This window comes from Hylobates moloch, unplaced genomic scaffold (genome assembly GCF_009828535.3).
Source record: "Hylobates moloch isolate HMO894 unplaced genomic scaffold, HMol_V3 SCAFFOLD_18, whole genome shotgun sequence".
Classification (NCBI taxonomy): domain Eukaryota; kingdom Metazoa; phylum Chordata; class Mammalia; order Primates; family Hylobatidae; genus Hylobates; species Hylobates moloch.
In genome coordinates this window covers 31,764,943-31,791,128 of record NW_026652293.1, presented here as the reverse complement: position 1 = coordinate 31,791,128, position 26,186 = coordinate 31,764,943, and the positions used below count along the sequence as shown (strand labels likewise).

Below are 26,186 nucleotides of genomic sequence, written 5' to 3'. Positions count from 1 at the left end.
TCTCTGGCCCAGGCTGGTCTTGAACTCTTGGCCTCAAGCCATCCTCCTTCCTCTGCCTTTCAAGTATCTGAGATTACAGGTGCATACCCGCATGCCCAATTATACTTGCTGCTATATCCTCATATTCTAAAACAATACCTACCGTGTAGTAGGCACTCAATAAATTGTATTTTGGAGGTGGAATGAATATATAAAATAAAGGCCTTGATAATAGGTTATCTGTATTATGATGCATTCTCAGAAATGTCAGTAATATAACAGCTACTTGGAGCACCTACTATACCTTTCACTTTCTGTCATTTAATCCTCACAACAACCTTTTGAGATAGGTATGATCATTATTCCTAATTTTATGAATGAGGAAACTAAGATTTAGTTTAAGAACTTGCCCCAGATCACACCACGATGGAGCTAGGATTCAAACCCAGGTCTGTACAACTTCAGAATTTTAATCATTATACTTTAACATTCTGGATTCCACCAACTTCAAGGTTAAAAACCGAAACAGGAAACATATTCCAGTTCCTTCATTACCTCCCTTACATTAATTGTCATGCTTTTCTTCCCCTGTGTCTACTCAAACAAATAAATGAGATCTCAATATTGAGAAGAGAAAGAAAAAAGACCAGTCATTCCCTGAGCTCCTAAAAGAATAATCTTCTTTGAGTTCTCATAACTGAAATGTCATGAAGCTGTGGAATAGCACTGGCTTTGGAACGTAATGCTCCAGGTCTGCTGCCACCACCCTAATCCTTGGAAATGGCAAGTCATCTGACCTCTCTCTATGCCTTAGTTTCCCTGCTTGTGGAAAGCTGATCTTGGACAGGTGATCTGTCAGGTTCCCCTCGCCCAATATCCTGGTCTGTGAGACTCCTGGTCTGTCTTCCATTGCCGTGGACATAAGGTGGTGGAGTAGGAGTGGGATATAGCCCTTCATGTAATGCCATTTATTTGCATTAACCACTTAAGGGAAGGATTTCTGCTCATAGGAGAGCCTTCTGAAAGCTCCAGATTCTAAGGAAGAATGACCCCATATGATGTCGTTGAGCATTTGCATCACCCATCCTTCTTATTAGAGTCAATAATGGATAGGATTTAGAGGGCTAGCTTCTGTTTTGGCCTTTATTGACAATCTAAGTCTCCTTAAATCCTTTCTGGAACAAGTCAAGGGATAAAGCATACATAACTTTAATACTGCTGAACTCTATGACCTTCAGTAAGGTGTTTACCTTCTCTGGGGCTGTGTTTGCTTCTCTGAAAAATGGGAGAAATGGTTCCCCAGGCTCGTAAGAACACTGAAAATATAGAAACATTGAAGAGGCTCACCCCAACCCCAACCCACTTTCCAATGGCACTGAAATGAAACCACTGCCAACACAGAATTGCCAATCTTGCTTCCAATTTCTCTGTTAGTTTCAGAACATTTAGGGTTGAAGAGGTTTTTCTTGATGTCTAACCCAAATTCCTCCTTCCTAAAGCAAAGACTTTACAGGAACCTTGGCAAGGTTTCCCTATGGGTAGTAAAGCTCTCTGAAACATGGACTCTGAAGATTAATAGGAATATGACCATGTTGCCATTTGTGTGCTTGGCAGAGTGTGTGTACATATGCTGCTTGTGCCAGGATGAGTGTGTTTATCCATGCCAATGTGTGTGATGAAGCATGCAAGTGTGTACAGGAGTGTGGATAAACAGATCTTTGAGTCACACAGGCCAGCCCACCCTGGCACTTTGTCTTCCTTTTGGTTGTCATGACAGCAGCGAGGGGTTGTGCATCAGTAAACAAAGCTCCCTGCATGGAGCAGGGAGGAGAGGTCTGGAGCGAGAGGCTAAAACATGAGTCAAGCAGTCCTCCAACCGAGGCTTTCTTACCCCAGCCGACCTACCAGAACATCTTCATCACTAGACAAGCATCAAGATACCTGTCCAGGTGCCCTGTGACTGACTCTGGGGTCACATAACGTGGGCAGACATTTCAGGCTGGAGCTAGGCTTTCATCAACCTCACTTCTAATCCCCAAGAGTTAGCAACAGCATAATAAAGTCTAGAAATGTGAATGACCGAAGTCCCTTCTAGTATCAGCCTATGGGCTAAAACCAGTTACTTCATTAAGGAAGAAATTAGCCACTTTGTGATTTGTCTGTAGCAATGGCTCCTTATAGGTTCATACATTCATAAAATACTAATTTTAATAATAACCTAAAATGATTTCAAAGAAGTCTTTGTCTTCTCTCCCCTCATCCCTCCAGGCACACATGATAAATGTTTTGGGCATTCTACCTTGTAGGAGATTATGTAATTCTTCCACTTCATCTTATTGATTAATTATATAGAATTAGCTGTGTATGAATAGTTGATTTTTACAATTTATATTTCTCATGTAAACTGCTGCAGAAAAAAAGCAGTCACAAATACAAATGTAGTAACCAGGATAAAAGAAGAAAACTGTGCTCAACCATGCAGTGCAGAGATCCACCTTGTTCTTAGTTTCCATGACTGAAATTTAGACCTTGCATACATATGTAGCATCCAGAGTAGAGGCTCATCCATGCTTAACTCCAATTAACCTTACTTCCCTGTATGCGAGAGCCATATGTGAGGGGAGCTACAAGTTATCCTCCCTCAGAGGAGCCAGGTTTGGGGCTGGAGGAGCAACCTAAAATTAAGGATAACAATTAGGTAAGGAGAAGTATCTGGAATGAAACACGACTTGGATTTGTGTCACTGTACAATCTCTATGGGAATCTAGTCAGGATTCTCAGAGTCAACCAGATCTATCCCTGCCTCTGGTTATGAGCCTAGGGTTTATATGGGTCCTAATGTCATCTCTGACTGATGAGGAAATTGAGACAGCAAGGTGACTGTCCAGTTTGTAAGCATCAGAGGATCCCTAGATAGTCAGCTCTGAAAATAGACTGGTGGTGTTTCTGCTGCATCACATGGGGATTTATTTTTGTTCCCCTTGTTTTGAATTCTGAAATCTAGATGCATCCCTTCTTGATTTCTGTTGCATCTCTTGGTGTAGAAACCCTGGATAGAACAAATGAAAAGGAGCCAATTACCTGTCCTCTTACCTTAGGCCACAGGCTGTTGCCAAGGGGCCTTAGAGAATATGAACACTCTTCTTCCATAGGCCAGATTCCCCCTCTTACATTTTCTATGCCTTGCTCCAAGGGAACGGGATAAATTAAGATATTCATACTGCCCTGCTTTCAGCTGCCTTTCAGTGGAGGAATTCAGCAGTCATCTGGTAAACTAAATAACGGTAATATGCATCATCATCTGAATAACCCCAGGATCCTCTGTGAAGAGGACAGGGAACTCAGATCCTCAGAGGAGAGAGGGACCAGTTAATGGAGTATGCTTTGTTTCCCAGGTCTGGCCACATATATACTCATGAGCCTGATGGGCATGTTAAATCTAAGGTTTATGAAGCTGAATCTTATTTGCTCCTGTTCTCTCCAGAATGCAATATGTGTGTGAATAAATGGACACAAAATCAAGCAATATATCACTAGCTTGACTAACGCTATGAATTTTATTCTAGATCTTTAATAACCCAACACAGAGCAATGGATTTTTATGCTACTGTCTCAATGAAAAGGATAGTCCCTTAAAGAAAAACAAAACCTGTCTGTTTTTATATCCTTATTTTCCTCAACCTTGGGCTGAAATGAAATCCCTCTTGTAGATTTTAAATGTTAACTTCTAGATAGCAGGGAAGACAGCTAAGGCATTGTAGAAACAGCACGTAACCTGGAAGAAGACATTAGTTTGAATTTTGTCTCTGCTTCTTGCTAATTGGATTATCTCGGGCAAGTAATCTTTTTGAACCTCGCAGGGCTTTTGAAACTATAAATGAAATAATTTACATGAAAATGATTTGTAAATTTAACAAGTTTAAATGTGTTACATGAACATTAGCTGTTCTTGATATTTTATTTCTATAATCTACGGAATTTATCATACCAGACACTGGGTTAAGCTTCGCTGACCCTTGTTGGAATGTGATACTTGACCTCATGAAGCCTGCAGACTAGTCAGGGAGACAGGCCATGGGTACTAACAATTACAGCAGCGAGGGCAGAGGGGCTATAAGAGTTAGGAAAGACACAGGTGCCGGACTTGCTACCCAGGTTCCCAATGAAAGAACAAAACAGAAAAGGCCACTTGATAAAGCGTCATAAAGAAGGTCCTCCACATCCTCCATTAAGGTGCTGGAGCTGCTTAAGAGGTACCCCCAGTGGTGCACATTCGTTGCTTTACTTTTTTAGCCAAGAGCCTTGGCCAAATTTGTTGGGCTCTGGGACTGTGAGTTCCAGCTAGGATGCCAGGTGGGAGGGTGGGAGGAAAGGGAGCCTACAATGGTGAAGAAGAGCAGGGAACCCCGCGAGTGAGACCTGGATCCAGGAAACTTCCAAACACAAGGAAGCATGTGGAAACAGCGCTTAACCTGGAATCAGAAGAGGTTAGATAAAGGGAGGTTAGACGGGGGTTTGTTGGCCTATCCTACCAGAAATCAAGCTACATCGCCATTCTGGGGGCCATATAGAGATGACATACCCCGTTCTTCATAGTCTAATTTACACTGATTATAGTGGAGTCAAATGAAGAGAAACTGGTGGCAGTGTGCAGGAGTTGCTGCTAGTTCACCTGCTCCCTTTGAGTCAGTGCAGAGATGGAGTACTCCTTCTTTTAAGCTTCTGGGAGTCAGGGAAGAGCTATGACTTCTCCTAGTTAGCCTGGATATTTTTCATAAAAAAAATCTATTGAACGTATACTATGTGGTAGGCCTATTCTAGTCTAGGGAGATAGAAAGTTGAGTAAGGCACAGAATGTTTTTGCAAAAAGCTCACATAGAAGGAGAGACATACAGCTGACCATAGCAAAAGTCTGACTGCAAGATGAGCTCTAAAGGGATGGAGAAGAGGTAGACTGGAGGCGAGAAGGTTGGGGTGCAGTGATGATGGGACCCAAACAGAAGAGGCAACATTTCAGCCTGGCTTTGAAGAAGAATTTTGACTCAGGCAGATAAGAAGGAATTCCAGGCGGATAAGCATTGTGCACTAGCCTTGAACGCTCATCCTGCCTTTTCAGGAAGTGTGGGAAATGTACTGTAGTTGAAGCGTGGCTGTGGTGGGCTGTAGGCAGGCAGGGGGTGGATAGGGATGGCAGGAGGAGATAAGGCTTGAAGAGAAAGGTTTGGCTCCAACTGTGTAAGACTTTGAACGTCACGCTTGAAGGCTTCATCCTCTTCATTGAGCAGAGGGTGATGGAAGCCATAGAAGAGGGGCTAATAGAGTAGAAAGAGATGAAATTTGGAAGATCTGAGAGTTGTGGTTCCTCTGAGGGGCTATGTGTCCTTGGACACTTGCCCTCTCAAAGGGCCACTTAAGTCCCTTTAGATTCAGTTTTCTGAACTGGAAAATGGATATGTTGGTTATAATGCTTATCCTAGATGCTCAAGGATGATTACGTTCCTCTGGTCATAGCCTGCTTCAATTCTCCTCTTTCAAGGTCTTGCTCAAAATATCACCTTCTTATTAAACCTCCCTGGATTCCCCCAGGGTTGAGAAATCAAGACACAGACCTATGAAAAGGTAAAGTAGCATATAAAAATGCCATTGGGCTAGGCAAATATGTGGTGCATGAAGGACTTGGGCTTTTACAAGAGAAAGGCCTGGGTTCTAATCTTGGCTCTGTTTCTTACTTAAACTCCATCAAGTTGCATAACTTTTAAGTTAAGGATGAAAATACCTATTCTACCTTCTCAGAATGGTTGTAAAGATTAAATGAGCAAAATGTATGAAGGTGCTTGGTAAATTAAGATGTGCTCTACACATGTTACTTCCTATGGTTAGTACTGGAGGTTTGGAAGTGGTAAGATCCAGTGAATGACCTTTTAAAAAGATAACGTTGATAGTGTGAGATGGGTGAAAGGAGGAGAAAGAGACAGGAGGTTGAGAGACCAGCCGGGTGCTATTGCAGTGGTCCAGGCGGGGAAGGATGAGATCATGGACCAAGATAGTGAGGATGGAGAGGCAGGGTGAATTCAGGTGCTTTTATGAAGGTAGAACCAACAGGACAATGGTACTAATTGGACAGGAGGGACTGAAAGAAGCAAAAATCCAAAGGTAAGACTTTTGGTAGATGGTGATGCCATGAACCAAGCCAGCCCCTTGTTACTTTCAAATTTCTGAAATTCAGAAAGTAGAAAAGAGTCATCCCAGGGCTTGAATTCAGTTACCCTGGCCCTCACTGGCCCTGGTCGCTCTTCATTTTGACTCTCTCCTTCCCTTCCCCCATAGCACCTTTAGTAGAACCCAGTGAACCTGAAGCCAAGCACAGGAGAATTTCTCCTTCCAATGTGCCTTTCCCTACACCTTCTGCCTGATTGTAAGCAGATGGCTGTACCCAAGGACACCAGTTCTATTTTGGCAGAAGGGCCAGGTGAGGCACAAGCAGGTGTCTGTTGGCATTATGGTAGACTGGCGTCTCCCCTTTCCCTGCACTGTAGCTGGGGCCCATCCCCCAGCCCCTCATTCATTTCTTCTTTCCTAGACATGAGAGAGAAACTGGCAGGACTTACAGTGGGTGCTGGACTCCCTCAGATTCAGGCTGCAGCTCTATTTTTTTTTTTTTTTTTTTTGAAAAAACGTCTTGCTCTGTCGCCCAGGCTGGAGTGCAGTGGCAGGATCACAGCTCACTGTAACCTCGAATTCCTGGGCTCAAGCAGTCCTTCCAGCTCAGCTTCCCAAAGTGCTGGGATTACATGCATGAGCCACTGTGCCTGGCCTGCAGCTCTTTATGGGGATCACATTTAATAAGTAGAACAGCTTCCCAGGTAGTAGGAGAACACCTGAGCCACGGCTGGGAGGCACGGCACTGGTAAGGGGCATCCTAGTCTGGAAGGGTGTTTGGTGATGAGAGAGGCATTGCTAGAGGTGGCTTCTAGAGGAACCTGTTAGCAAACTATGATTTATTTATCCCCATTCTCTCATCCATTAAATTTGATCCTCCTCTTCTCTACCAGGGAGCCCTTAGTCTTCTTCTCTCCTCTTTCTCCCATGGAGCTGTAGCCTTCTCATTCCTGTTGTCACACCGAGTGGCATTGGTCCCCTGAGCCTGTCATGGGCTCTATCTTCTTCCTGACCCTGACCCTCACCTGAGTGTTCCCTCTGCCTCATGATCTCCCCTCCACCCTACCCCCACCACCTTCCCACTGGCTTCATGGGAGTCAGGTGTCCTTCTCATGTCCCTTCCTTTCTTATTTAACTGACATCAGTCACCTTCGAATAGCATTTTAGCCTTTGAAGTCATTAGGCTCATTGATCTTCAGTGGCAGCTTTTATTGAGCACCAGAGTACAGGACAGCAGAGGCAACACAGCATTGTGGTTAGAGTTCAAATCCCAGCAAGGTATTTCACCTCAATAAACCTTGGCTTCCCCATCTGTTAAATGGGAATTTTAATAGTATTAATACTTCATAGGATGGTTTTGAGGACGAAATGAGTTAGTGGGTGTAAAAACCTTGATACAGGGCCAACACATCATAATTGGTCAATATACATTAATCACTATTGTTATCAAAAGGAGAAAGAGTAGCTGTGCCCTTCAGAGGGTTAAGGGTTTTCGTTGTAGCTGAAGAGGTGGAACATGGCATTTTGAAACCTAGTTTCTCACATGGCTAAGAACATACCTTTCAAAACAGAGCAAGCAATCAGTTAGTCCTGACTGGAATGCAGCTAGTCTGGGAAGGCTTCCTTTGTGAGGCCGAATGAGGTGTGTTTCTGTGTAACATTGTAAGGAGGTCATATTTGCAGCCTGGGTCAGAGGAAAGGGTACATGGGCTTAATAGAGGTACTTGCTCAGATGCTCTCTCTCTGTTGCTTGATTCACCATTTCCCTTAGTCATGGCCCTATCCAAACCCAGTGAATCTTATCCTTCTTGTCCACAGGGAATTTGCCAAAGAGAGAGAGAGAGTGGAGAACCGAAGGGCTTTCATGAAGCTGCGGCGCCAGCAGCAGATTGAGCGTGAGCTGAATGGCTACCGTGCCTGGATAGACAAAGCAGGTAGGCCTGGGAGGCTGCAGGAGGCTGGTGAGTGGGCTGCAGAGACATCAGGGCCGGCCCCTCACTCCCAATGCTCCCATGCAAGGGGCAGCCTAGACAAGACAACAGAGACCCTCTGGATGCCTGGTTGGCTGTTAAGGTTCCCTGCTCATCCCACTTTCTTCCTCTGGGGTCGAACTGTCCTGTCTATCAAACTGTCCCAACACCTTAAGGCAGGCACATTAGCAAGATGAACTGAGTAAAAGTAACATAACCCAATCCTGGAGCTGAGACTAGGCTGATGGTGTTTTATAATACTGTTCTTGGTGCTCACAGCAATCCATTCATTCAGCAAATATTTATTGAGTGCCTACTTTGTGCCAGACCCTGTTCTAAGCACTTGGGATACAGCAGTGAGCCAAACGATCAACCAGCTCACCAAAGCTCTTCTCTTGTAAAGCTCTCTAGTTGGGTAAGGCAACAATAAACAAAATAATAAATGAGTAACTTATAAGACAATGATAAGGTGGTAAGTATGATGGGAAAACTGATCGAGTTAGGGTTATGGGGTATAGAATGTGCCACAGTTTTAAATAGGAGGTCAGGGTGGGCCCACTGGTGTGTAGACTTGAAGAGATGAAGGAGTGAGCCAGAAGAAGATCTGGGAGAGGAGTATTTCAGTGCCAAGTACCTAACATGGGAGTGAGCCAGGGGTGCCCAAAGAGCAGAAGGGGGAAGGAATAGGGAGGAGGAATAGGGGACAGAGTGACGGCTGTCATGGGGGAAGTGGGCAGCAATCATGTTTGACCTTATGGGGCATTGTAAGGGCTATGGGCTTCACTCTGAGTGACACAAGAACCACGGAAGGGTTTTGAGCAGAGGACTGACGTGCTCTGACTTTAGACCATAAAGGAGCACATGCTGGCCGCATTGAGAATAGACCATAGAAGGACAAGGCTGGAAGCAGAGGGACTAGTAGTGCCACCATCCAGGGAGGAGATAATGGTGAGAATAGGTGTTTTCCTAAGCCTTGAGCTGTCATCAGTTCTCACCCTGTGACTCAACATTAGGAATAGTTCTTAGCTGCCTGTGAGAATAGGTCCAAACCTATCATGACTTCATTAACCCACAGAGCCACCAGGTTTAAGTTTGGCTGTGGCTCAGATGCTTATGAGGGGCATCAATCACCCCCATACTGGTCAATAAAAGGGACAGGTTTGTTTTCTTTATTATTTTAAAGGTTGGTTTGCATTAGTATTATATATTTTCATTTTATTCCAGAGGAACAAGTGATTTCTTAAATAAAAACTACACGTAAGACAGTATCTTTTCTCTATTCCTAATAGAAAACAGCACAAAAGTGAGGTCACAGAGGAAAAATTTGTAGTATGATTTAGTGCTTAGTTGCTTGGGCCTTATTCTTCTGTAGGAGCTTTGGATTGACACTATGACACTTACTGTAACTGCCAACACACAAAAACCCTCTCTAAGCTCTGCAGTCAACTTTTGGTGACCTCCAAGGGTTGAGAGAGTACATGTATGATTGCGATCTGCACTCCCTTGTAGCCTCTGGAAACATGAGCAATGTGTATTGACTACACTTGCATTTTGCCCTTTCTCCTCCAAGGCTGTTGTGTAGGGATGAAGCAGACACGAATATCCCCTACTGCTTCCCAGAATGGTAACTCAGGCTTACCATGGGAGGTCAAGCAGATTTGCCTCTAGGCCAGGCAGGCAGCTTGATGGTCCCAGCTGTCCTTGGCTTTCTTGGCGGAGGAGCCATCTGACAGACCACTAAGAGAGCTGGCAGCAGACCCAGGAAGGAGCCCTCCCAGCCCTGGCCACCCCACACAGGTCAGGTGGCAGGGTATGCTGCTCGCCGGGGCTCTGCTTTTCAAATACTTGCAGAATTCCAAGGCTTCCCTTTCTTCTAGTTGGCAAAGCCAGCTCTCTCCTCCTTCTAAGAAAAAAGACGCACTGCGACGTCAAAGTGTGCTTCCTGGCCCTTCCCTTTACAAATGGAGCGCCAGTGAATCAGAGACAGATGGGTTACATTTCCCTGGAAAGACACTCAAATTCTAAAGCGAACTTGGCAAAAGGCATGGGGTGGGGAGGAAGGGGGGTGGCTTCAGCAAATCCAGAGCCCTTGAGTGCTTCCCAGAGATCTCGGCAGCACCAAACACCTTCCATCTGTCCTGGGGGGTCCCCAGATCTGCCCACCCCAAAGCCCAGACACTGCACAGCAAAAGTGACTGGCTAAGATAATTAAAGTTGCTATGAGGTATTTTAACAAGTTCCTAATTTTTAAATGATGCCTTCCAAACATGTGCTATAAAATGACTTAAAAACCCTTTATGTCTGCAGGAAGGAGTGCCCCACCAAATAACACTTAACCTGTTAACTTAGCGTTTTGCCAGAGGCTATACTTAAAAAAGAAAGCAAACATTTATGACTTGGTAATAATGGCCATCCGGTGAGTACCATCCTAGCCTTAAAATGTTCCCCTCCCTAGGAAATACATTATGTACTCTCAGTTTTATCAGTGGCTGGAATTATGGTAATGACTTTAACCTCTCCTACTGTCCTTTTACTTGTTAAAAGTGTTTAAATTAAACCATTGTTTAGTAGGGTCTGAGGCTAGCTTTCTCTCAGCAGCTGGGATCTTAGGGAATGTTTACCGAGGCCTCCGGCTCCCTGGCCTATGGGTTGAGCTCAAAACTCATCCCGTCACTCCTCATAGAGCATGCAGGATCCCACCAGACTTGGGAGAGAAGGGCTATTTTGTTGGTGCACTTGGAGGGATGCTAGTGAGGTTTGGTCTAACAAGTCTTAGCAGAAAATATTCCCCTTCAGATGATGACACCTCAGTAGAGTATGGGACTGCTCCTGGGGGCACCAAGTGGGAAGAGTACAGGAGACTATCTGGTGTCATTTTAGAACTGCAACAAGCAAATATATTATTTAATCATCAACTAGTCCTTCAGTTCTCTAACACCAACTAGGTGTTCAACAATCAGTTAAATCCTAACACTAAATACTACCTCAAACTAGCACAGACCCCACAGGTTAAAGGCTTGGTTCCACAGGACTGCCCCCACTTTAGATGGCAGTCAAAAGTGGGGTCTCCAGGCAACCAACATATCTGCCTGGCTGACTACAAATATGGGGTTCCCACAACTGTCCCCCCACTCCCCACTGGTTCAGTAATTTGCTAGAATGACTCACAGAACTTTGGAAAAACTATACTGTATTATAAAGGATACAACTCAGGAACAGCTCAATGGAAGAGGTGTATAGGGCAGGGTATGGTGGTGGGGGGCGCAGAGCTTCATGTCCTCTCTGGGAACACCACCCTCCCAGCTCATTGATGTGTTTACCAACCCAGATGCCTCCTGAACCCCAATATGCTGAACCCCAACATTTAGCATGCCCATCATTACATAGGCATGCTCGATTAAACCACCGGCCATTGGCAATTAAACTCATCTCTAGTGTCCCCTCCTCCCTAGAAATGGGAGTAGGGGGAGGCTGAAAGTTCTAGCCTCCAGTCCTGTGGCTGTTTGTTCTGGCTACAAGCTACCTCTAACCTATCCAGGGCCCCTCTCTCCTCCATGAGTCATTTCATTAGCATACGAAAGACTGCCAGGAATCAGAGACAAAAACCAAATACTTACTTTTTATTTTATCTTTGGGACAAATTCATGATTGGCCCAAGCCTCTTTGGCTCAGGCTCTGGTCAACCAAGAAAGGATGGAAGCTATGGGGACAGGAGAAAGCCCACAAGCCCCCCTCCTGTCCCCGAGGACCTATGGGCATCTTCCTCTGACTCCTCCTCAGAGACATAGAATAAAGCCCAAAACATGGGCTCAGCTCCAGAATGAGCGTGTAGATGTTATAACCCATGGCCACTGGCAAGAGAAGCTAAGGAAGTTGTTGCTGCTAGAAGTTCAAGGAGTTAAGAAAGACAGGAAGCTGGGTGGAATTAAAAACAGAAATGGAAATTTTTCGTTCCTATCAAGGATTTTTGCCTCTTCCTCTCTTCTCACAGGTATCCTCCTGAACAGGGGTATCAGACACAGAGCCGATTGTTACCCCAAGCACCCCTTCCCCGAGGCTTCCTTTCTGTTCTCAGGAGCTCTCTGTGCACCCTCTGTGACACTTGCTTTTTTTCTGATGCTGGTGCCTGTGATAGGCTCTGAATTCTGCTCTCTCTCTGTTGCCCTGAGCTGGAGTTGTCCCTGAGGGATTTTCATCTTGCAGAATAATTTGGCATTTACAGATAATTTACCAAACCATTTGTTTCCATATAGAGGAAGTCATGCTCGCTGAAGAAAATAAAAATGCTGGAACATCCGCCTTAGAAGGTAAGGAAATGTTCTGATGCCTTATTCCAGTTGCATTTGCCCCCTCTTAGGCGATGGCAATCTCTTGATCAAAAGGGGAGAAAGAAATAAAAGACGGTGCTCTGGGATTTGAAATGAGAGTCTTTCTGTCATAAAATCCCTCATGCTTTAAAATGAAGGGAATTGAGTCACAGATTTAAATGCCTTTTAAAGTGATGAAAATGAAACCCAAGAGTTGCTTTGTTCCAGGGTATGTGATTGATACGGAGCAAGGAAAAGGCCATCCTACAACCAATGCTATCTAAACGGACCTTCTCTTAAAATGTGTGGGGATCACCTTGAGACCACTTTCATTACCAGGAAGTGGCATTGTAGATGAAGAGCCAGGACAGATGGATACAGAGTGCCTGTTTACCTCCTGCATTTAAATGGGCTGTAGCATGGCTTCCAGAGCCCTTGTGTTGCAGGAAGGTGCTGGTGAGCACAGCATTTGTGGTCCAGTAGACACCCTTGATTTCTATTACCCTGGCTCAGGTATTAAAGGCAGACAGATGCCTGTGTTACAGGGGCCTCACACAAGGCCTCTTGCCTGCATTCCTCAAAATTTTGTCCAGAATGGTCTGGGTGTACTTGTGGCCTCTCACTGGCCTTCCCTTTCCCTGGTGCAGTGCTTCGAAGGGCAACCATCAAGAGGAGCCGGACAGAGGCCATGACCCGAGACTCCAGTGATGAGCACTGTGTTGATATCTCCTCTGTGGGTGAGTGGAACCAGTTAGATCTTTTTCTTCTCTGAATCTCCCATGAAAAGGAAGATCCTGTCTTTTGAGAAGCACCACAAGGAGGGAAAGAATCCAAAGAGTCCAGAATTTAGGAATGTAATTAAGGAAAAGGGTGGAAATCGAATCTAGATTACAATGATTTATTAAAAAAAAAAAATAGGACCTGGGGATGCTGCTCACATGAAACGTGGGATTTAGGGCTAAGAATCCAACCCAAGTTTTTCAGGTGTGGCAGATGTATTCCATTTGCAGAAGTATCTGCCCTCTCCTGGGAGTGATGATGAGAACCCACTTTGGGACATTGTTCAAAGGATCCTGAGGACCTGTTGCTTCCAGGGACACGGATGTGAGATCTTGAAGCCATTTGCTTAATAACAGTAGCCCCCACCTACTTCCATCATGTGAAATTTAAACTAATTCTGATTGGCAATTCTTTAACATTATGTGTTCCATCTCAGGTGCTCCTAGAGATTCTGGCTGATGGCAGGTTTTTCCTCTCCAGAAAAAGGGAAAGGTCTTGTTCCATCCTCAAAAGCAGAAGAGACTTACAAAGCTCATTGCTGTTTTGTGCCACCAGTGGTAGAAATATCACCAGTGTAGCAGAAGGATTCTAGTGCTTGAAGCTATTTAAAAGGAAAGGGCAGAAAGAAGCCCAGTCGGTTGCAAACATAAACACGATCCTATTAAGATTCAAGATGCTGGTGTCCTGCCTGGGGAATCTTTCCATTTCTTAGGACTGAGAGTGCCCAGAGAGGAAAAACAGGGTCACTGCCTATAGAGACTACTGAGCCCATAAGATGGGGATTCCCCACACCTGCAATGTGCATTCACCTTGCCCTGGGACTAGAGCAGCCCATCTTGCCGTTCCAATGCTCCCTGGCCCGGACCGCAGGATATTTTGCAGCCTTACTTTTCCTTACTTCTCCCCCTTAGGCACACCTCTGGCCCGAGCCAGTATCAAAAGTGCAAAGGTAGACGGGGTCTCTTATTTCCGGCACAAGGAAAGGCTTCTGCGCATCTCCATTCGCCACATGGTTAAATCCCAGGTGTTTTACTGGATTGTGCTGAGCCTTGTGGCACTCAACACTGCCTGTGTGGCCATTGTCCATCACAACCAGCCCCAGTGGCTCACCCACCTCCTCTGTAAGTAAAGCCTCTCTCTAAAGCCTCCTCTGCTGGTCCCCATGTGGGGCAGCTTGATGTGTGTGTGTGAATGCAAGACAGCAAAGCACCCTGCTAGGAGAGGTTCTACCTCTTCACGCTTGAGGGAGGCCACATCGTCCTCAAGGGGGCTGGAGTATCTCATGACTGTTTCCAGCTTTCATTCTTTAGGTAAACAGATCATTGTTGAGGAATCAACAAGATGCATAGTGTTATACCTTTGGGTACCATAAACCCTTCACTTCCTTTCTTAAGGAGGCTCAGTGATCGGGAATTTTGATCATTGAAATCCTGAGCAGGAAGTTCTCAGGGCAATGGAGATCTCAAATAGACCAGAAGAAGAGCTTATAGGTCAGCTCCAGATTAGACTGCCACTGGGTGTGAGTGAGGGTCAGGGGCCTGTCCCTGCCGGGCTTGTGGGGAGGAATCCAGCTCTTTGATCAAAGCCGTAGTAAGTCCTCTCTTTCCTCCCTGAGGGCCCTCTACCATAGAAAGGCCAGTGACAGGCCTATCTATTGAAAGAGAGCAATGCTGATCTCTTGAGTGCACCTGGTACTCAGCCTGGGTCAGAGGGTACTCGGACATCATTAGGCTCTGTCCAGCCCTGGCCTGATGTGGCCACCGAATGTCCTGACATGTGTTGTTGTGAGATCCTCTCTAGGTGGGTGGGTTAGCTGAGAAGTGCATGAGCCCACCCCACATGTGGAACCAATGCTCTACTTTTAATACTTCCAGACTATGCAGAATTTCTGTTTCTGGGACTCTTCCTCTTGGAGATGTCCCTGAAGATGTACGGCATGGGGCCTCGCCTTTATTTTCACTCTTCATTCAACTGCTTTGATTTTGGGGTAAGTCCTCAGAAGCCTGCCTCTGCTCCTGCTTCATGTTAATAGGCCCTGGTTTTAGATAAGCAGCGTGCTCCTTACTCAGCATGAGGCACTGAAATCAGAATATGTAAAAGGGGAATAGATAAGATTACCTAAAGGGAATTCAGAAGTGAGTGAATCCTTCCCATGCAAGGTTTGTTTGTTTTTCTGAGCTCTTTGATTTTCAATATTTTTATTAAAATGTAACATGTACATTACAGAGGGTACACTTAAGTGTATAGCTCCGTGAGAGTTTACAAAGCTACCCATAGCCAGAGTTTTGAACCACTTATTATCTTGGGGGAAGCCTGAAAAGGACAAAGGACTTGATTTTAGAGGTGGTTCCATAGGAAAGAGAAGCTTATATATTTGTTTTTCTACTTCAGTTTAAAATTGGGATAATTATCTAGACAGACCCTCATTCAAACACACACACACACACACACACACACCCTTATATTAGCAAGTCCCCACAGAGAATATCTCAGTCAGCTGTTTACTTTCTACATAGTATGGATATCTAAATGTATACGTTGTGCTAACACTTCAAGGTGCTTTCACGTATCTTTTATTTTTGTCCCCTGCCACTTACAGGAGTCCTATGAACTATATTACATTTCAGGAGTTAGCCTTCCCATTTACACAAGAATAAATAGAAGCTACCATGCCCAAGTTCATATACCCAGTTAGCAGCAGAACTGGGTCGCAGAACTTTGGGCTCCTAAACCACTTCTCTTTCTGCCAATCCCATTACTTTTTCTGCCAAAGCTTCAGTTAGGTGCTAAAGATTTTGAGCACTTGCTAATCTACATTTTAACTTGGAACATATGGTTCTGATTATGGGCAATTTTCAGGCATAACAGCTAGTGAGAGATCACTTTAACCTCAGTTTCTTTGTGTCCGTACCTTTCGGCATTGCTGTCAGGATTAATAGTTGTTGTTTCTTCTAGCACTGTATCTAGAACATAGTGGACATTCAATAAATATATAATTAAAGGAAATTGAAATGTGCATCTGAAATTGCTGCATCTTGTAGCAATCAGATCCTCCATCACCATATACTGTCACATTGCGGGACACAAGACCTCCATGACTGAAAGATGTTTATTATATCAAGGACTGAAACGTTCTTGTTAGCACTAAATTTTAGGATGATGAGAGAATGTAGACCTCTGAGATTTCTGTATTGAGAAGCAACTTGTACTAATCCAGATCAGTTTCCTTGGTTTGAGTACCGCTCCTTTGTCAGAGCAGCAGGAGCAGCAACTAGCTGTTGTAGTTTTCACCAAGGACAGGAGTCAGTAAGCCAATCTACAGTATGAAGGATTAAAGTTAGGAAGGGGATTGGAGAGCAATGGGAGAGAGGTGGCAGCTTCCCACACAGGTAGTTCTACTGAAGGTAGGGCTGGTGGGAGAGGAGAGTTTTTATTTCCCCATCCCCTACTGAGAGCTGTTGATGGTGTGCTGGGCGCTAGAATGCCACCTCTTCTCCTCCTCCTCCTCCTCCTCTCACTGTGGCTGGCATTGCCTCTCTAGGTCACAGTGGGCAGTATCTTTGAAGTGGTCTGGGCAATCTTCAGACCTGGTACGTCTTTTGGAATCAGTGTCTTGCGAGCCCTCCGACTTCTAAGAATATTTAAAATAACCAAGTAAGTGATCAGAATTTGGACTTTTCCCAATGACTTTGAGAGTAGAACTTTTTTTGCCTTATATTTTCTTCCATCTTCTCTTTCCCCCTTAGGGGGAAAGTATCCCTTCCCTGCCCCACCCCTTTTCTATTCTTTAGCTCTTCCTTCTTCTCCAAAGATTAAACTGAAAATATCTATGGTGCCACATTCTCAAGGGGAGCAATAGGTTGCTGCCCTCTTTACTTCCTACAAATATACAAATGCAGCTTATTTCATAGACTACCAGGCAGATGCTGAGCTGGGCTTGGGGGTGACTTGGTATGCAGTGTTCACAGCTGTCACATTGTCTGGGTTTTGTAGGTATTGGGCTTCCCTGCGGAATTTGGTGGTCTCCTTGATGAGCTCAATGAAGTCTATCATCAGTTTACTTTTCCTTCTCTTCCTCTTCATCGTTGTCTTTGCTCTCCTAGGAATGCAGTTATTTGGAGGCAGGTAAGTGCCCAGAAGCTTTCCATCCAAAGGAGGCTCAAAATCCAGTCGTAGCCTGTGTTGGGCTAGGGTCATTAACTCGATCACCATGTTATTATCCTGTCTGCCTTTGCCCATGGCCTGAATTGACCACTGAGTGAGTTCATATGTGGAGTAAAGGTCTCTGCTTTTATTCCTTTCATGCTGTACAGGGTTCTCGTTCCGGGGACCCATTTCTTTGGTGTTGTCCCTGAAATGTGCAGCGTGGGCACATCCTTCAAAGTGCATAGTTTGTCATTAGTAGTCACTGTTACAGTCTTTATAAGTTATGTGGAATGGGGAAAAAGTAGGGAAGAGGGGGGTTGTAGAAGAAAGGAGAAAAGAAGTGATGAAAGCTGTGATCCTGGGGAATGGAAAACTTGGTATGTGAGATTTTCATTTCATTATTTTCTCTAATTTTGTTTTTCAGGTTTAACTTTAATGATGGGACTCCTTCGGCAAATTTTGACACCTTCCCTGCAGCCATCATGACCGTGTTCCAGGTATGAGGCCAGCTGATGGTTCACAAGTGCTGCATGGGGTCCCTTGGACTGCACACTGCAAGACAAGGATGAGTTTCAGGATAATTCTGCTTTTCCTTTCCAGGCTCCTCCCAGGGGATTGAGGCACTCTTTCTAGTTGAGCAGTCATTACTACAGTAATCCCTAGAACTTCTGTGGCTTTGTTCTTACCAATAATGAGAGAGCTCTGTTGGGACCATCTCACTGTCCTTCTCTCACACCTGTGAGTTTGCAGGAGACATTGAGTCTGAGGCATTCAGCCAAGAATCACATCTATGGTTTTCTGAAATCTAGGGGCATCTTCTAACCCATTTAATGAGGTATCCATTAAATGGTGTTTATTTAACAAGGTCTCTTTTCCACCCCTACTCCCCCCAAAACTCAACTGTTTAAATCATGGGGAAAACTCAAAATCAATAGTGTCTTAGACCTAAAGGAAAATACTATTTGGCCAGAATCTGAGGTTGGACCACAACCCAAGTTTCCTGAACTGCAGCCCACAAGGCTCTTTCCAATCATGCTGCTGTTCCAGACCCTGTGTCTGGGCAGCTCTGAGGATAGTTAGGTAATCACCAGACCACCTGATCTGTGTCATTTCCACAAGGACCTTGCAAAACTGGAGGTGGGAGACACTCTGTAGTTGGAGGAACAGAACCTTTCCCTTTGATGCTCTCCTTCCATTTTCAATGCCTAAAATTCTCTTCCATATCAAAAGAAAGTTTAGGGTTATTTATGGGAATGACTTTTTTTTTTTTTTAACTCCCTGGCGAGATTGTCAAGCAAGGGGGTAGATGCAAAAGACCCAGGCCCAGAATTTGCCCTTGGCATTGGCCCTATTTTCTCCTCCAGCCAATGTTTCTGATGTGCCTGTCATTTGCTTTGTGTAGATCCTGACGGGTGAGGACTGGAATGAGGTGATGTACAATGGGATCCGCTCCCAGGGCGGGGTCAGCTCAGGCATGTGGTCTGCCATCTACTTCATTGTGCTCACCTTGTTTGGCAACTGTATCCTTTTTAAGATGCACCTCCTCAAGCTGCCCGCCTTCCTGGACCAGCATTTGAGGAGGCATTGGTGGTGGTGGTGCTAGAGCTTGGGTTGGTGGGACAGGAGCGTGGACATTGTTTGGTGTACTAAAGTAAATAAGTATACTGATCTGAAGGACTTTATGTACTAGTTGGGTAAAGAATACAAACATAAACAAGATAGAGTATTATCCAAATCTGTCGTGTATGCAAAGAATAACATAGGAGGCTGTTACATTGAATGGTTGGAGGTACTATGAGCTGGGGAACATTAGACAAAGCAGAGATCACTGTAGGCTGAAATAGGCACATTATACCACTAATGAATTAATTACATGCTAATGTAGAACAGAGTCTGCCACATAGTAAGGTCTCAAAAAATTAGTGTTAGGATTAATGCTATTACTGCTAATTATAGCAAATATGTATTGTATTTGGGCTATACATGAGACCTTAAACTAAGTGCTTCATAGGCACTATTTCATCGAATCCTTACAAGACAGAGAAAAAAATATCTCGAGTAAAATAACTACTAAATTGTAAAGGGATACTAAAGTCCAGTTGCATCTAACTCCAGTGCCCTATCCAATCACAAGATCTAGAACAGGAGATTCAGGTTTTAATCCCAGCAACTCTGTGTATCAGCTGTGTGGCCTTGGGAAAGTTACTTAATCACTCCAAGCTTCTATTTTTTACAACCGAAAAGAGAATAATAATATTTATCTCCTTTGTTTGTGGTGAATACTAAATGAGATAATTTATTTGCATGTGATTTATAATTACAAACTTCTGTACAACTGTTAGATGCTTTTGGGGAGTCGGGTTGGCCGTGAATTGGGATTAGTAGACCAGAAAGGGAGAAGAACCATGGGATGCAGGTGTATTTTTGCATTTTCCATAGTTTCTTAGAGAAGACATGCTGTTTTATGTTTTCTGCCCTGAAAACGTCTAGAGGTTTGGGCAGACTAGAAGCTCAATACGAGAAACTCATGAAAAGAACACTAGGCAACAAGTCACAGACATGGAAGCTCCATGTGTCCCAATGGCACCATCATTTTCCTGATATTCTGGGGGTAGTCAAAGCAGGGCTTTGATGCTAGAACAGTTCTATGTTCCACAACACATAGGCTTTGAAGACAGTTGGAAATTGAGACTTCAGGTGCTAGAGTATGGCATAGGAATAGATTTCATAGTGAATCATGTCTGCTGTGTGACATTTTGTTAAATGAAATGTGGAACTCTTCAGGACCCTCACAAGAAGCATGGGAGAAGTTAGCATCTCATTATTGGGAGATGCTCAGTAACAGGGGCTCTGGAATTTCATTCTTTTTGTCTTTAAGGACAGAATGGTGTGACGCCCATGGGTCTAGGTAGGATTCAATTCCAGCCTCCCAGAATGGGGAGATGAGCTCCCACACTGAGCTCCCTACACATCTTGTTCAGTGATTCTCTTAGTCGTTATTGCTATGGGTAGAGGCCACAGCTATCTAAAGACCTTTTGAATGTGGCTGAACAAACTCAAAGTGCTTTTTCTGTTCCCTTACTCATCAACAATTAATGCAGAAGACTTCTGTAACCAAATGTGTGGGTTTTTTTACCCACCAACAAGCAAGCAATCCTGCAGCGGATACTAGTTGGTGTCGTCTAATTCAATTCTGACGCTGTCTACCTGGAGATAGCATCAGATCCCACAGGTCGATGGCTCAATCCCCAAGACTGCCCCTGCCTTATGATGACAACTGCATGCCTCAGGTTACTTTACCTGTATTTTGAAGGCTATAATTCAGGGTTCCCACAACCCCCTTCCTGGGTTTGGTTAATTTGCTAGAATGGCTCACGGAACTCAGGAAAACACATTTACCGGTTTATTATAAAGGATATTACAAAGGATGCAGTTGAAGAGGGGCAGAGGGAAAGGCATGGGGGATGGGCACAGAACTTTCATATCCTCTCTGGGAGTGCCAGTCTCCAGGAACCTCCACATGTTCGGCTATCCAGAAGCTCTCCGAACCCTGTCCTTTTGGATTGTTATGGAGTCTTCATTACATAGGCATGATTGATTAAGCCATTGGTCATTGGTGATCAACTTAACCTTCAGCCCCTCTCCCCTCCCCAGGGGTTGTGGGGGTAGGGCTGAAAGTTCCAACTCTCTAATCATGCCTTGGTTTGGTGACCAGCCCCCATCCAGAAGCTACCTAGGGGCTACCAGATAACACTTTGGAGTTTCTAAGGATTTTAAGAGTTGTATGCCAGGAAACACAGTTAAAGACCAAATAATAATTTTTCACAGTATCATAATTTTCCTCACCCCATCTGGCCCCCAGATGGTTTGATTCAGGTATTTCTTTATCCTGGGTAAAGAGATGATAATGCAGAAGGAGGGAAGATATATCCTCTTTCTCCTTTCAACAGAGTTGTACAGTATCTCCCTCCCTGTTCTCACAGCCCCTGCTTAAGTGACTCTTCAGGGTAGCTTCTGTTCCTGTTAGTGTCCCAGGCAGGAAAGATCATCAGGTGGCCTCTCAGCCTTGCTGAAGGCTTTGCTTTTCTTATTTGCCCAACCTTAATTCATCACCCCAGACACGCTACTGAATGTGTTCTTAGCTATTGCTGTGGATAATCTGGCCAATGCCCAGGAGCTGACCAAGGTAAGCATTGTTTTCTGGGGATCTGATGTTTCTCTAGTGCCATTGGGTACCCTTTGGCCTTTCGAACTCTCTCCAAAAGTCTATATTGTCTGACTCAGACCTGCCAGGAAGGCCCTTTCTGGAAACTTCTGGACAGTTGGATAGCCACACACCCATGACGGAAGGCTGGTTCACTTTTATTGAGTTTGGTGAGCCTCAACCTAGCCTAGGGGGCCTCAAGGAACACAGAAAATAACATCTTAATTTCTGTGAGCCCTCAAAGGAGTCCTTTCCAGGATTATCATGGAGAGTCAAGAAAATTCTAAAGCCCTGGTTTTAAGTTCCACCTCTGCTACTGCAACCTATGGCTGTGTGACCTGAATCACATGACTTAACCCTTCTGGGTTTTGGTGGGAGAGAGATCAGGGCCATCACAGTTCCTGGGCTATGGCTGTTGGGATATTCCAGTAGGCAAAGGTCATTTTGGGGAAATTTCAATGAAGCCAGATACTAAATTTCTCACAGAACTGTTCCCTTCTTTTCTCTGATTAATTTCCCCAGTGTGGGGAGGCAATATTAACAGCAGTGGGATGGTCTACAGAGATGAATAAAAACCCTTCTCTCCACAGAGGATGCCAATTTGGTTTTGGGCAGAGATGCATAGCATCCTGCCGACATTTCTGAGCTTCTTCCATGCATTCTCTGATGATCTTTCTACATCCTTGAGGGTCTTCTTATCTGTATATATTGGTAGGAAAAATACCAGCTTTAGTAGCTGAGAAACTGGGTCTGAGTCCCACACCTGCCATTGGCTGTGTTGGCTTTGCTTGGACTCCTGATCTCCATTAGCATTGGTTTCTTCATGCGTGAGACAGGAATGCCATATCTGCATTGTGTACCTCACAGGATTACTGTGAGGATCAAGTAAAATAATGTCTGTGAAAACCATAGCATGTTCTGAAGATGTATGTGCTTTTATTAGCTCTAGTCATTTTACCTGAGCTGGTTTTCCTTGGGTTCATCACATAGAGGGGACACTTGAGGAATGCTGCTGAAGGGATGAGATCTCTGCCTAAGCACCCACTTAGCTGTGCAGAGAAGACACTACAATGGGGCACTCAGCCTCAGCACTTTACTCAGTGGGGTCCTTGCCTGGAAGGCCCCTGCTCCATCACTTCCAGACACTGTAGGACATCTGAGAAGTGTCAGCTCCTGCCACTGACCTCCACAGCCATAGCCAGCTCCACTGAGGGCTAGGGGTTGGGCTAGACTTCTCCTGGTTCTTATGAGCAGCCTGTGGATGGATCCAGGATGGAGACAAGGATTGCTGGCCACGCTGGAGCTGTGAGGCTACTGACTCCCAAGGGGCCTGGACTCTGGCCATCGAGGTCTCTGAGCCAACCTAACATCTCGCTGCCTTATCTATCCTTTTCCTGTGTCTTCCTCACTTCACTTGGTATTCAGAACTCCTCCTTAGGAGAGCCAAGGGAAGCTACTGTCCTTCCTGGGGATCCCAGGCAAAGCCATCTCTGCTTTGTGTCTAGGATGAACAGGAGGAAGAAGAGGCCTTCAACCAGAAACATGCACTGCAGAAGGCCAAGGAGGTCAGCCCGATGTCTGCACCCAACATGCCTTCGATCGAGTGAGTCAGCTGCCCCCTTCACCGATCCCTGAGCTCCTGTGCTAACAGCCAGTTCATCAACTCACAGAACTATTGGTTATAGGAGTGTACCTACTCCATGCTGGGAACTGTTCCTGAGAATACAGCAGTGAGCAAGACAGAGTCTGTTTTCATGGAACTGTTATTTCAGTGAGCGAGGTAGATAATAAACATGCACATCATTTCAGATAGTGACAGGTGCTATAAGTAAATGAAACAGGGTCATATGGTGGAGAAATACAGGAGCTGGGTGGGAGCAGCTTATGTCAAGCCAGAAGGGATTCTCTGAAGGGGAGCTGTTTAAGCCGAGACCTAAGTGTGTAGATGACAGTCATGTGACATTTTGAAGGAAGAGTGTTCCCCAGCAAAGTCCAGTCTGGCTGGTGTGTAATTAATGAGGGAAAATAGAGACAGGGCCGGGAAGGGGGAGCAGGGTCCAACTCTGAGGTCCTTAAAGTCCAGGTGGAAGAGTTTAGCTTTTATTCTAGCTGAAATCACAAGAGGACTTCAAGTGGAAGGATGAATAGGATATGATTTACACTTTTAAAAGGGTCACTCTGTTCCATGGAGCATAATGGACTGTAGGGGCCAGAGTGGAGGCAGGGAAAGAGTCTGCTCTCAGAGTAAAGTAGGTGAGAGGTAATGGGGGTTTAGACTAGGGTGGGGGAAATGGAGGAGATGAGTAATCCCATTCAGTCTGTAGTTTGGAGAGAGAGCCAATAGGATGAGCTCATGGATTAAATGTGGCAGGGGCGAGGATGAATAAAAGGGAAGAAACAAAAATTGATCCCAGGTTTTAAGGTTTTGCAGACTAAGCAATGGGTTGGGGAGTGGTGGTAGTTACTGGATCCCTGGAAACTGGTGGAAATCTAAAGTTCATTTTGAGATACTTCTAAGGCATCCAAGTGTTGAATAGGCTACTGGTTACCTGCATCAGGAGCTCAGAAAAGTCAGAATTAAAACAATGATTGAGGAAGGTTATTCGCATTTAGATGGTATTTAAGTCATCAGTATGGGTCAGATGACCCAGAGACCCAGCTGCTGAGGACAGAGGCTGACAGTGCTCCTCCTGCTTAAGAGGAGAAACCAGCTAAGGAGACCAAGGGAGTGCAGCCAGGAGGCAAGAGAAAGAACAGGAGGTATAGTGTGCTGGAAACCTGTGAAAGAAAACTGCAGGAAGGAGGAGTGGGTGCCGGTGCTACATACTGTAGAAAAATCACATACAATGAGGAACAGAAAAGGGACCACTGCATATGGCAAAATGAAAGCTGTTAGTAACCTTACAAGAGCCATTTCCGTGGCCAGGTTGGAACAGAACCCAGTTGAAGTGGACTAGGGAGAGAACAGGATGTGATAAAGGAGAGTGGTGAGTCCACTGCTTCAGGATCTAGCCTGGACCTGTGGTGGAGCTACAGGTAGTCAGCCTGGGCCCTGCGTGGCCTGGTCTCTGCGTGGTGACACAGGGGGGTGTTGGAGGAGAGGCTGGGAAGTGACCGTAGAACAACATAACTCCTGTTGTTGCGTCCGGGCCTGCATGAGGACTGTGTGAGTGGTGAGTGGTGCTGGGGCATCTGTGGGAGGGTCCGAGACCCCCAAGGAGGTGGAAGTCTATCCTGGCAATAACCCTGTCATTGTTACTTGAAGCTAATAAGGGAAGAGCCCTTGGTTGGCTAGAGCTCCAGTGAAGGGCTCCCAGGCAGCCTCTTCCTTGCCTTGTGGGGCGTGCCAGGGTTGTGTGTGTGTAGGCGGGGGGACCTCCCTCCTGCACGGCCATCATCTTGCCTTTGCCTTTAGAAACTAAAGGCCTGGCCCCTGGATCCCTCTTCTGTGAGTGAAAGAGAAAAATTCCCTTCCAAATCGTTAAAGGTTGATAGGGAAATACCAAAGATTGATAGGGAATATTCCTCTCTGGAATATTCTCTGCGCCTTGAGTAATTTCTACTCCACCTTCCCTGAACTCATGAGTTTGGGTTAAAAACACATACACACAGGTATCCAAAAATGTGGATGGGTAGGACTGGCTGTCACTTAGGAGTGGGTGGTTCTATTTACTGAGATGAGGAAGCCTGGGGGAGAAGTGGGTTTAGAGAGATGTGAGTTGGGACGACGCTTGGCCTAGAGTAGAAACTCACTATTTCTGGAATGAAAGAATGAATGAAATGTGGGTAGGCACAGGCAGGGCTGTGGGAATTGAGCAGAGTGTGCATCAGGGCACAGAGAGGTGGAAGGACGTGCTGCAAACATCCAAGACCAGCAGAGACCCAGGCTTTGGTGCTGTACATGTGCTGTGAGGTTGGTGTTGCTGGTGTGAGCCACCTCCGGGTGTGTGTGCCCTGCTCAGCTGTGTGCACTCTGCACAGGTATGTGTACCCTGCACAGATGTGTGTGCCCTGCAAAGATGTGTGCACCCTGCTCGTGTGTACTCTGCCCAGGTGTACGTGCCCTGCACAGGTGTGTCTACATTGCTTAGGTGTGTGTGTCCTACATAGGTGTGTGTCCTCTGCCCAGGTGTGTGCCCTACACAGGTGTGTGTGCTCTGCACAGGTATGTGTACAATGCTCAGGTGTGTGTGCATTTTGCTCGGGTGTGTGTGCCCTGCTCAGCTGTGTGTGCCCTGCACAGATGTGTGTACACTGCTCAGGTGTATCTGCCCTGCTCAGGTGTGTGTGCTCTGCACAGATGTGTGTGCCCTGCACCAGTGTGTGTACATTGCTCAGGTGTGTGTGCTCTGCTCAATTGTATATGCCTTGCTCAGGTGTTCATGCCCTGCTTGGGTGTTAAGGCAAAACTGCTGATTTCGGACTATACTTTAAGTGCAAACATGGCTGTCCATGGAGAAACACAGAAGAAGCACTGTTAAAAAGCAAAGTGCCTGAGTGCTAGTTATATTTCTCTCACTAATATAGCCTGTGACCTCAGAGAGACAACCACTCCGATCTCAGAACCTCTATTTCCTCATCTTTGAAATGAGAAGAATGCCACCTGCCCTTCCTATCCCACAAGGCTATTGTGAGGTGTAC

The 26,186-nt window shown here is 45.3% G+C and overlaps 1 protein-coding gene across 1 annotated transcript in view; it reads left to right on the top strand.

Annotated features, from left to right (window-relative positions):
- Positions 1-26,186, top strand: part of CACNA1E (calcium voltage-gated channel subunit alpha1 E) — a 432,299-nt gene that overhangs the window by 329,868 nt on the left and 76,245 nt on the right. The window contains exons 11-21 of the mRNA XM_058430474.1: positions 7,957-8,072; positions 12,362-12,415; positions 13,063-13,152; positions 14,107-14,316; positions 15,070-15,182; positions 16,737-16,849; positions 17,189-17,320; positions 17,766-17,838; positions 18,744-18,861; positions 21,460-21,527; positions 23,051-23,148. Coding sequence (XP_058286457.1) covers positions 7,957-8,072; positions 12,362-12,415; positions 13,063-13,152; positions 14,107-14,316; positions 15,070-15,182; positions 16,737-16,849; positions 17,189-17,320; positions 17,766-17,838; positions 18,744-18,861; positions 21,460-21,527; positions 23,051-23,148 — 1,185 coding nt within the window. The remainder of the gene's footprint in view (positions 1-7,956; positions 8,073-12,361; positions 12,416-13,062; positions 13,153-14,106; positions 14,317-15,069; positions 15,183-16,736; positions 16,850-17,188; positions 17,321-17,765; positions 17,839-18,743; positions 18,862-21,459; positions 21,528-23,050; positions 23,149-26,186) is intronic.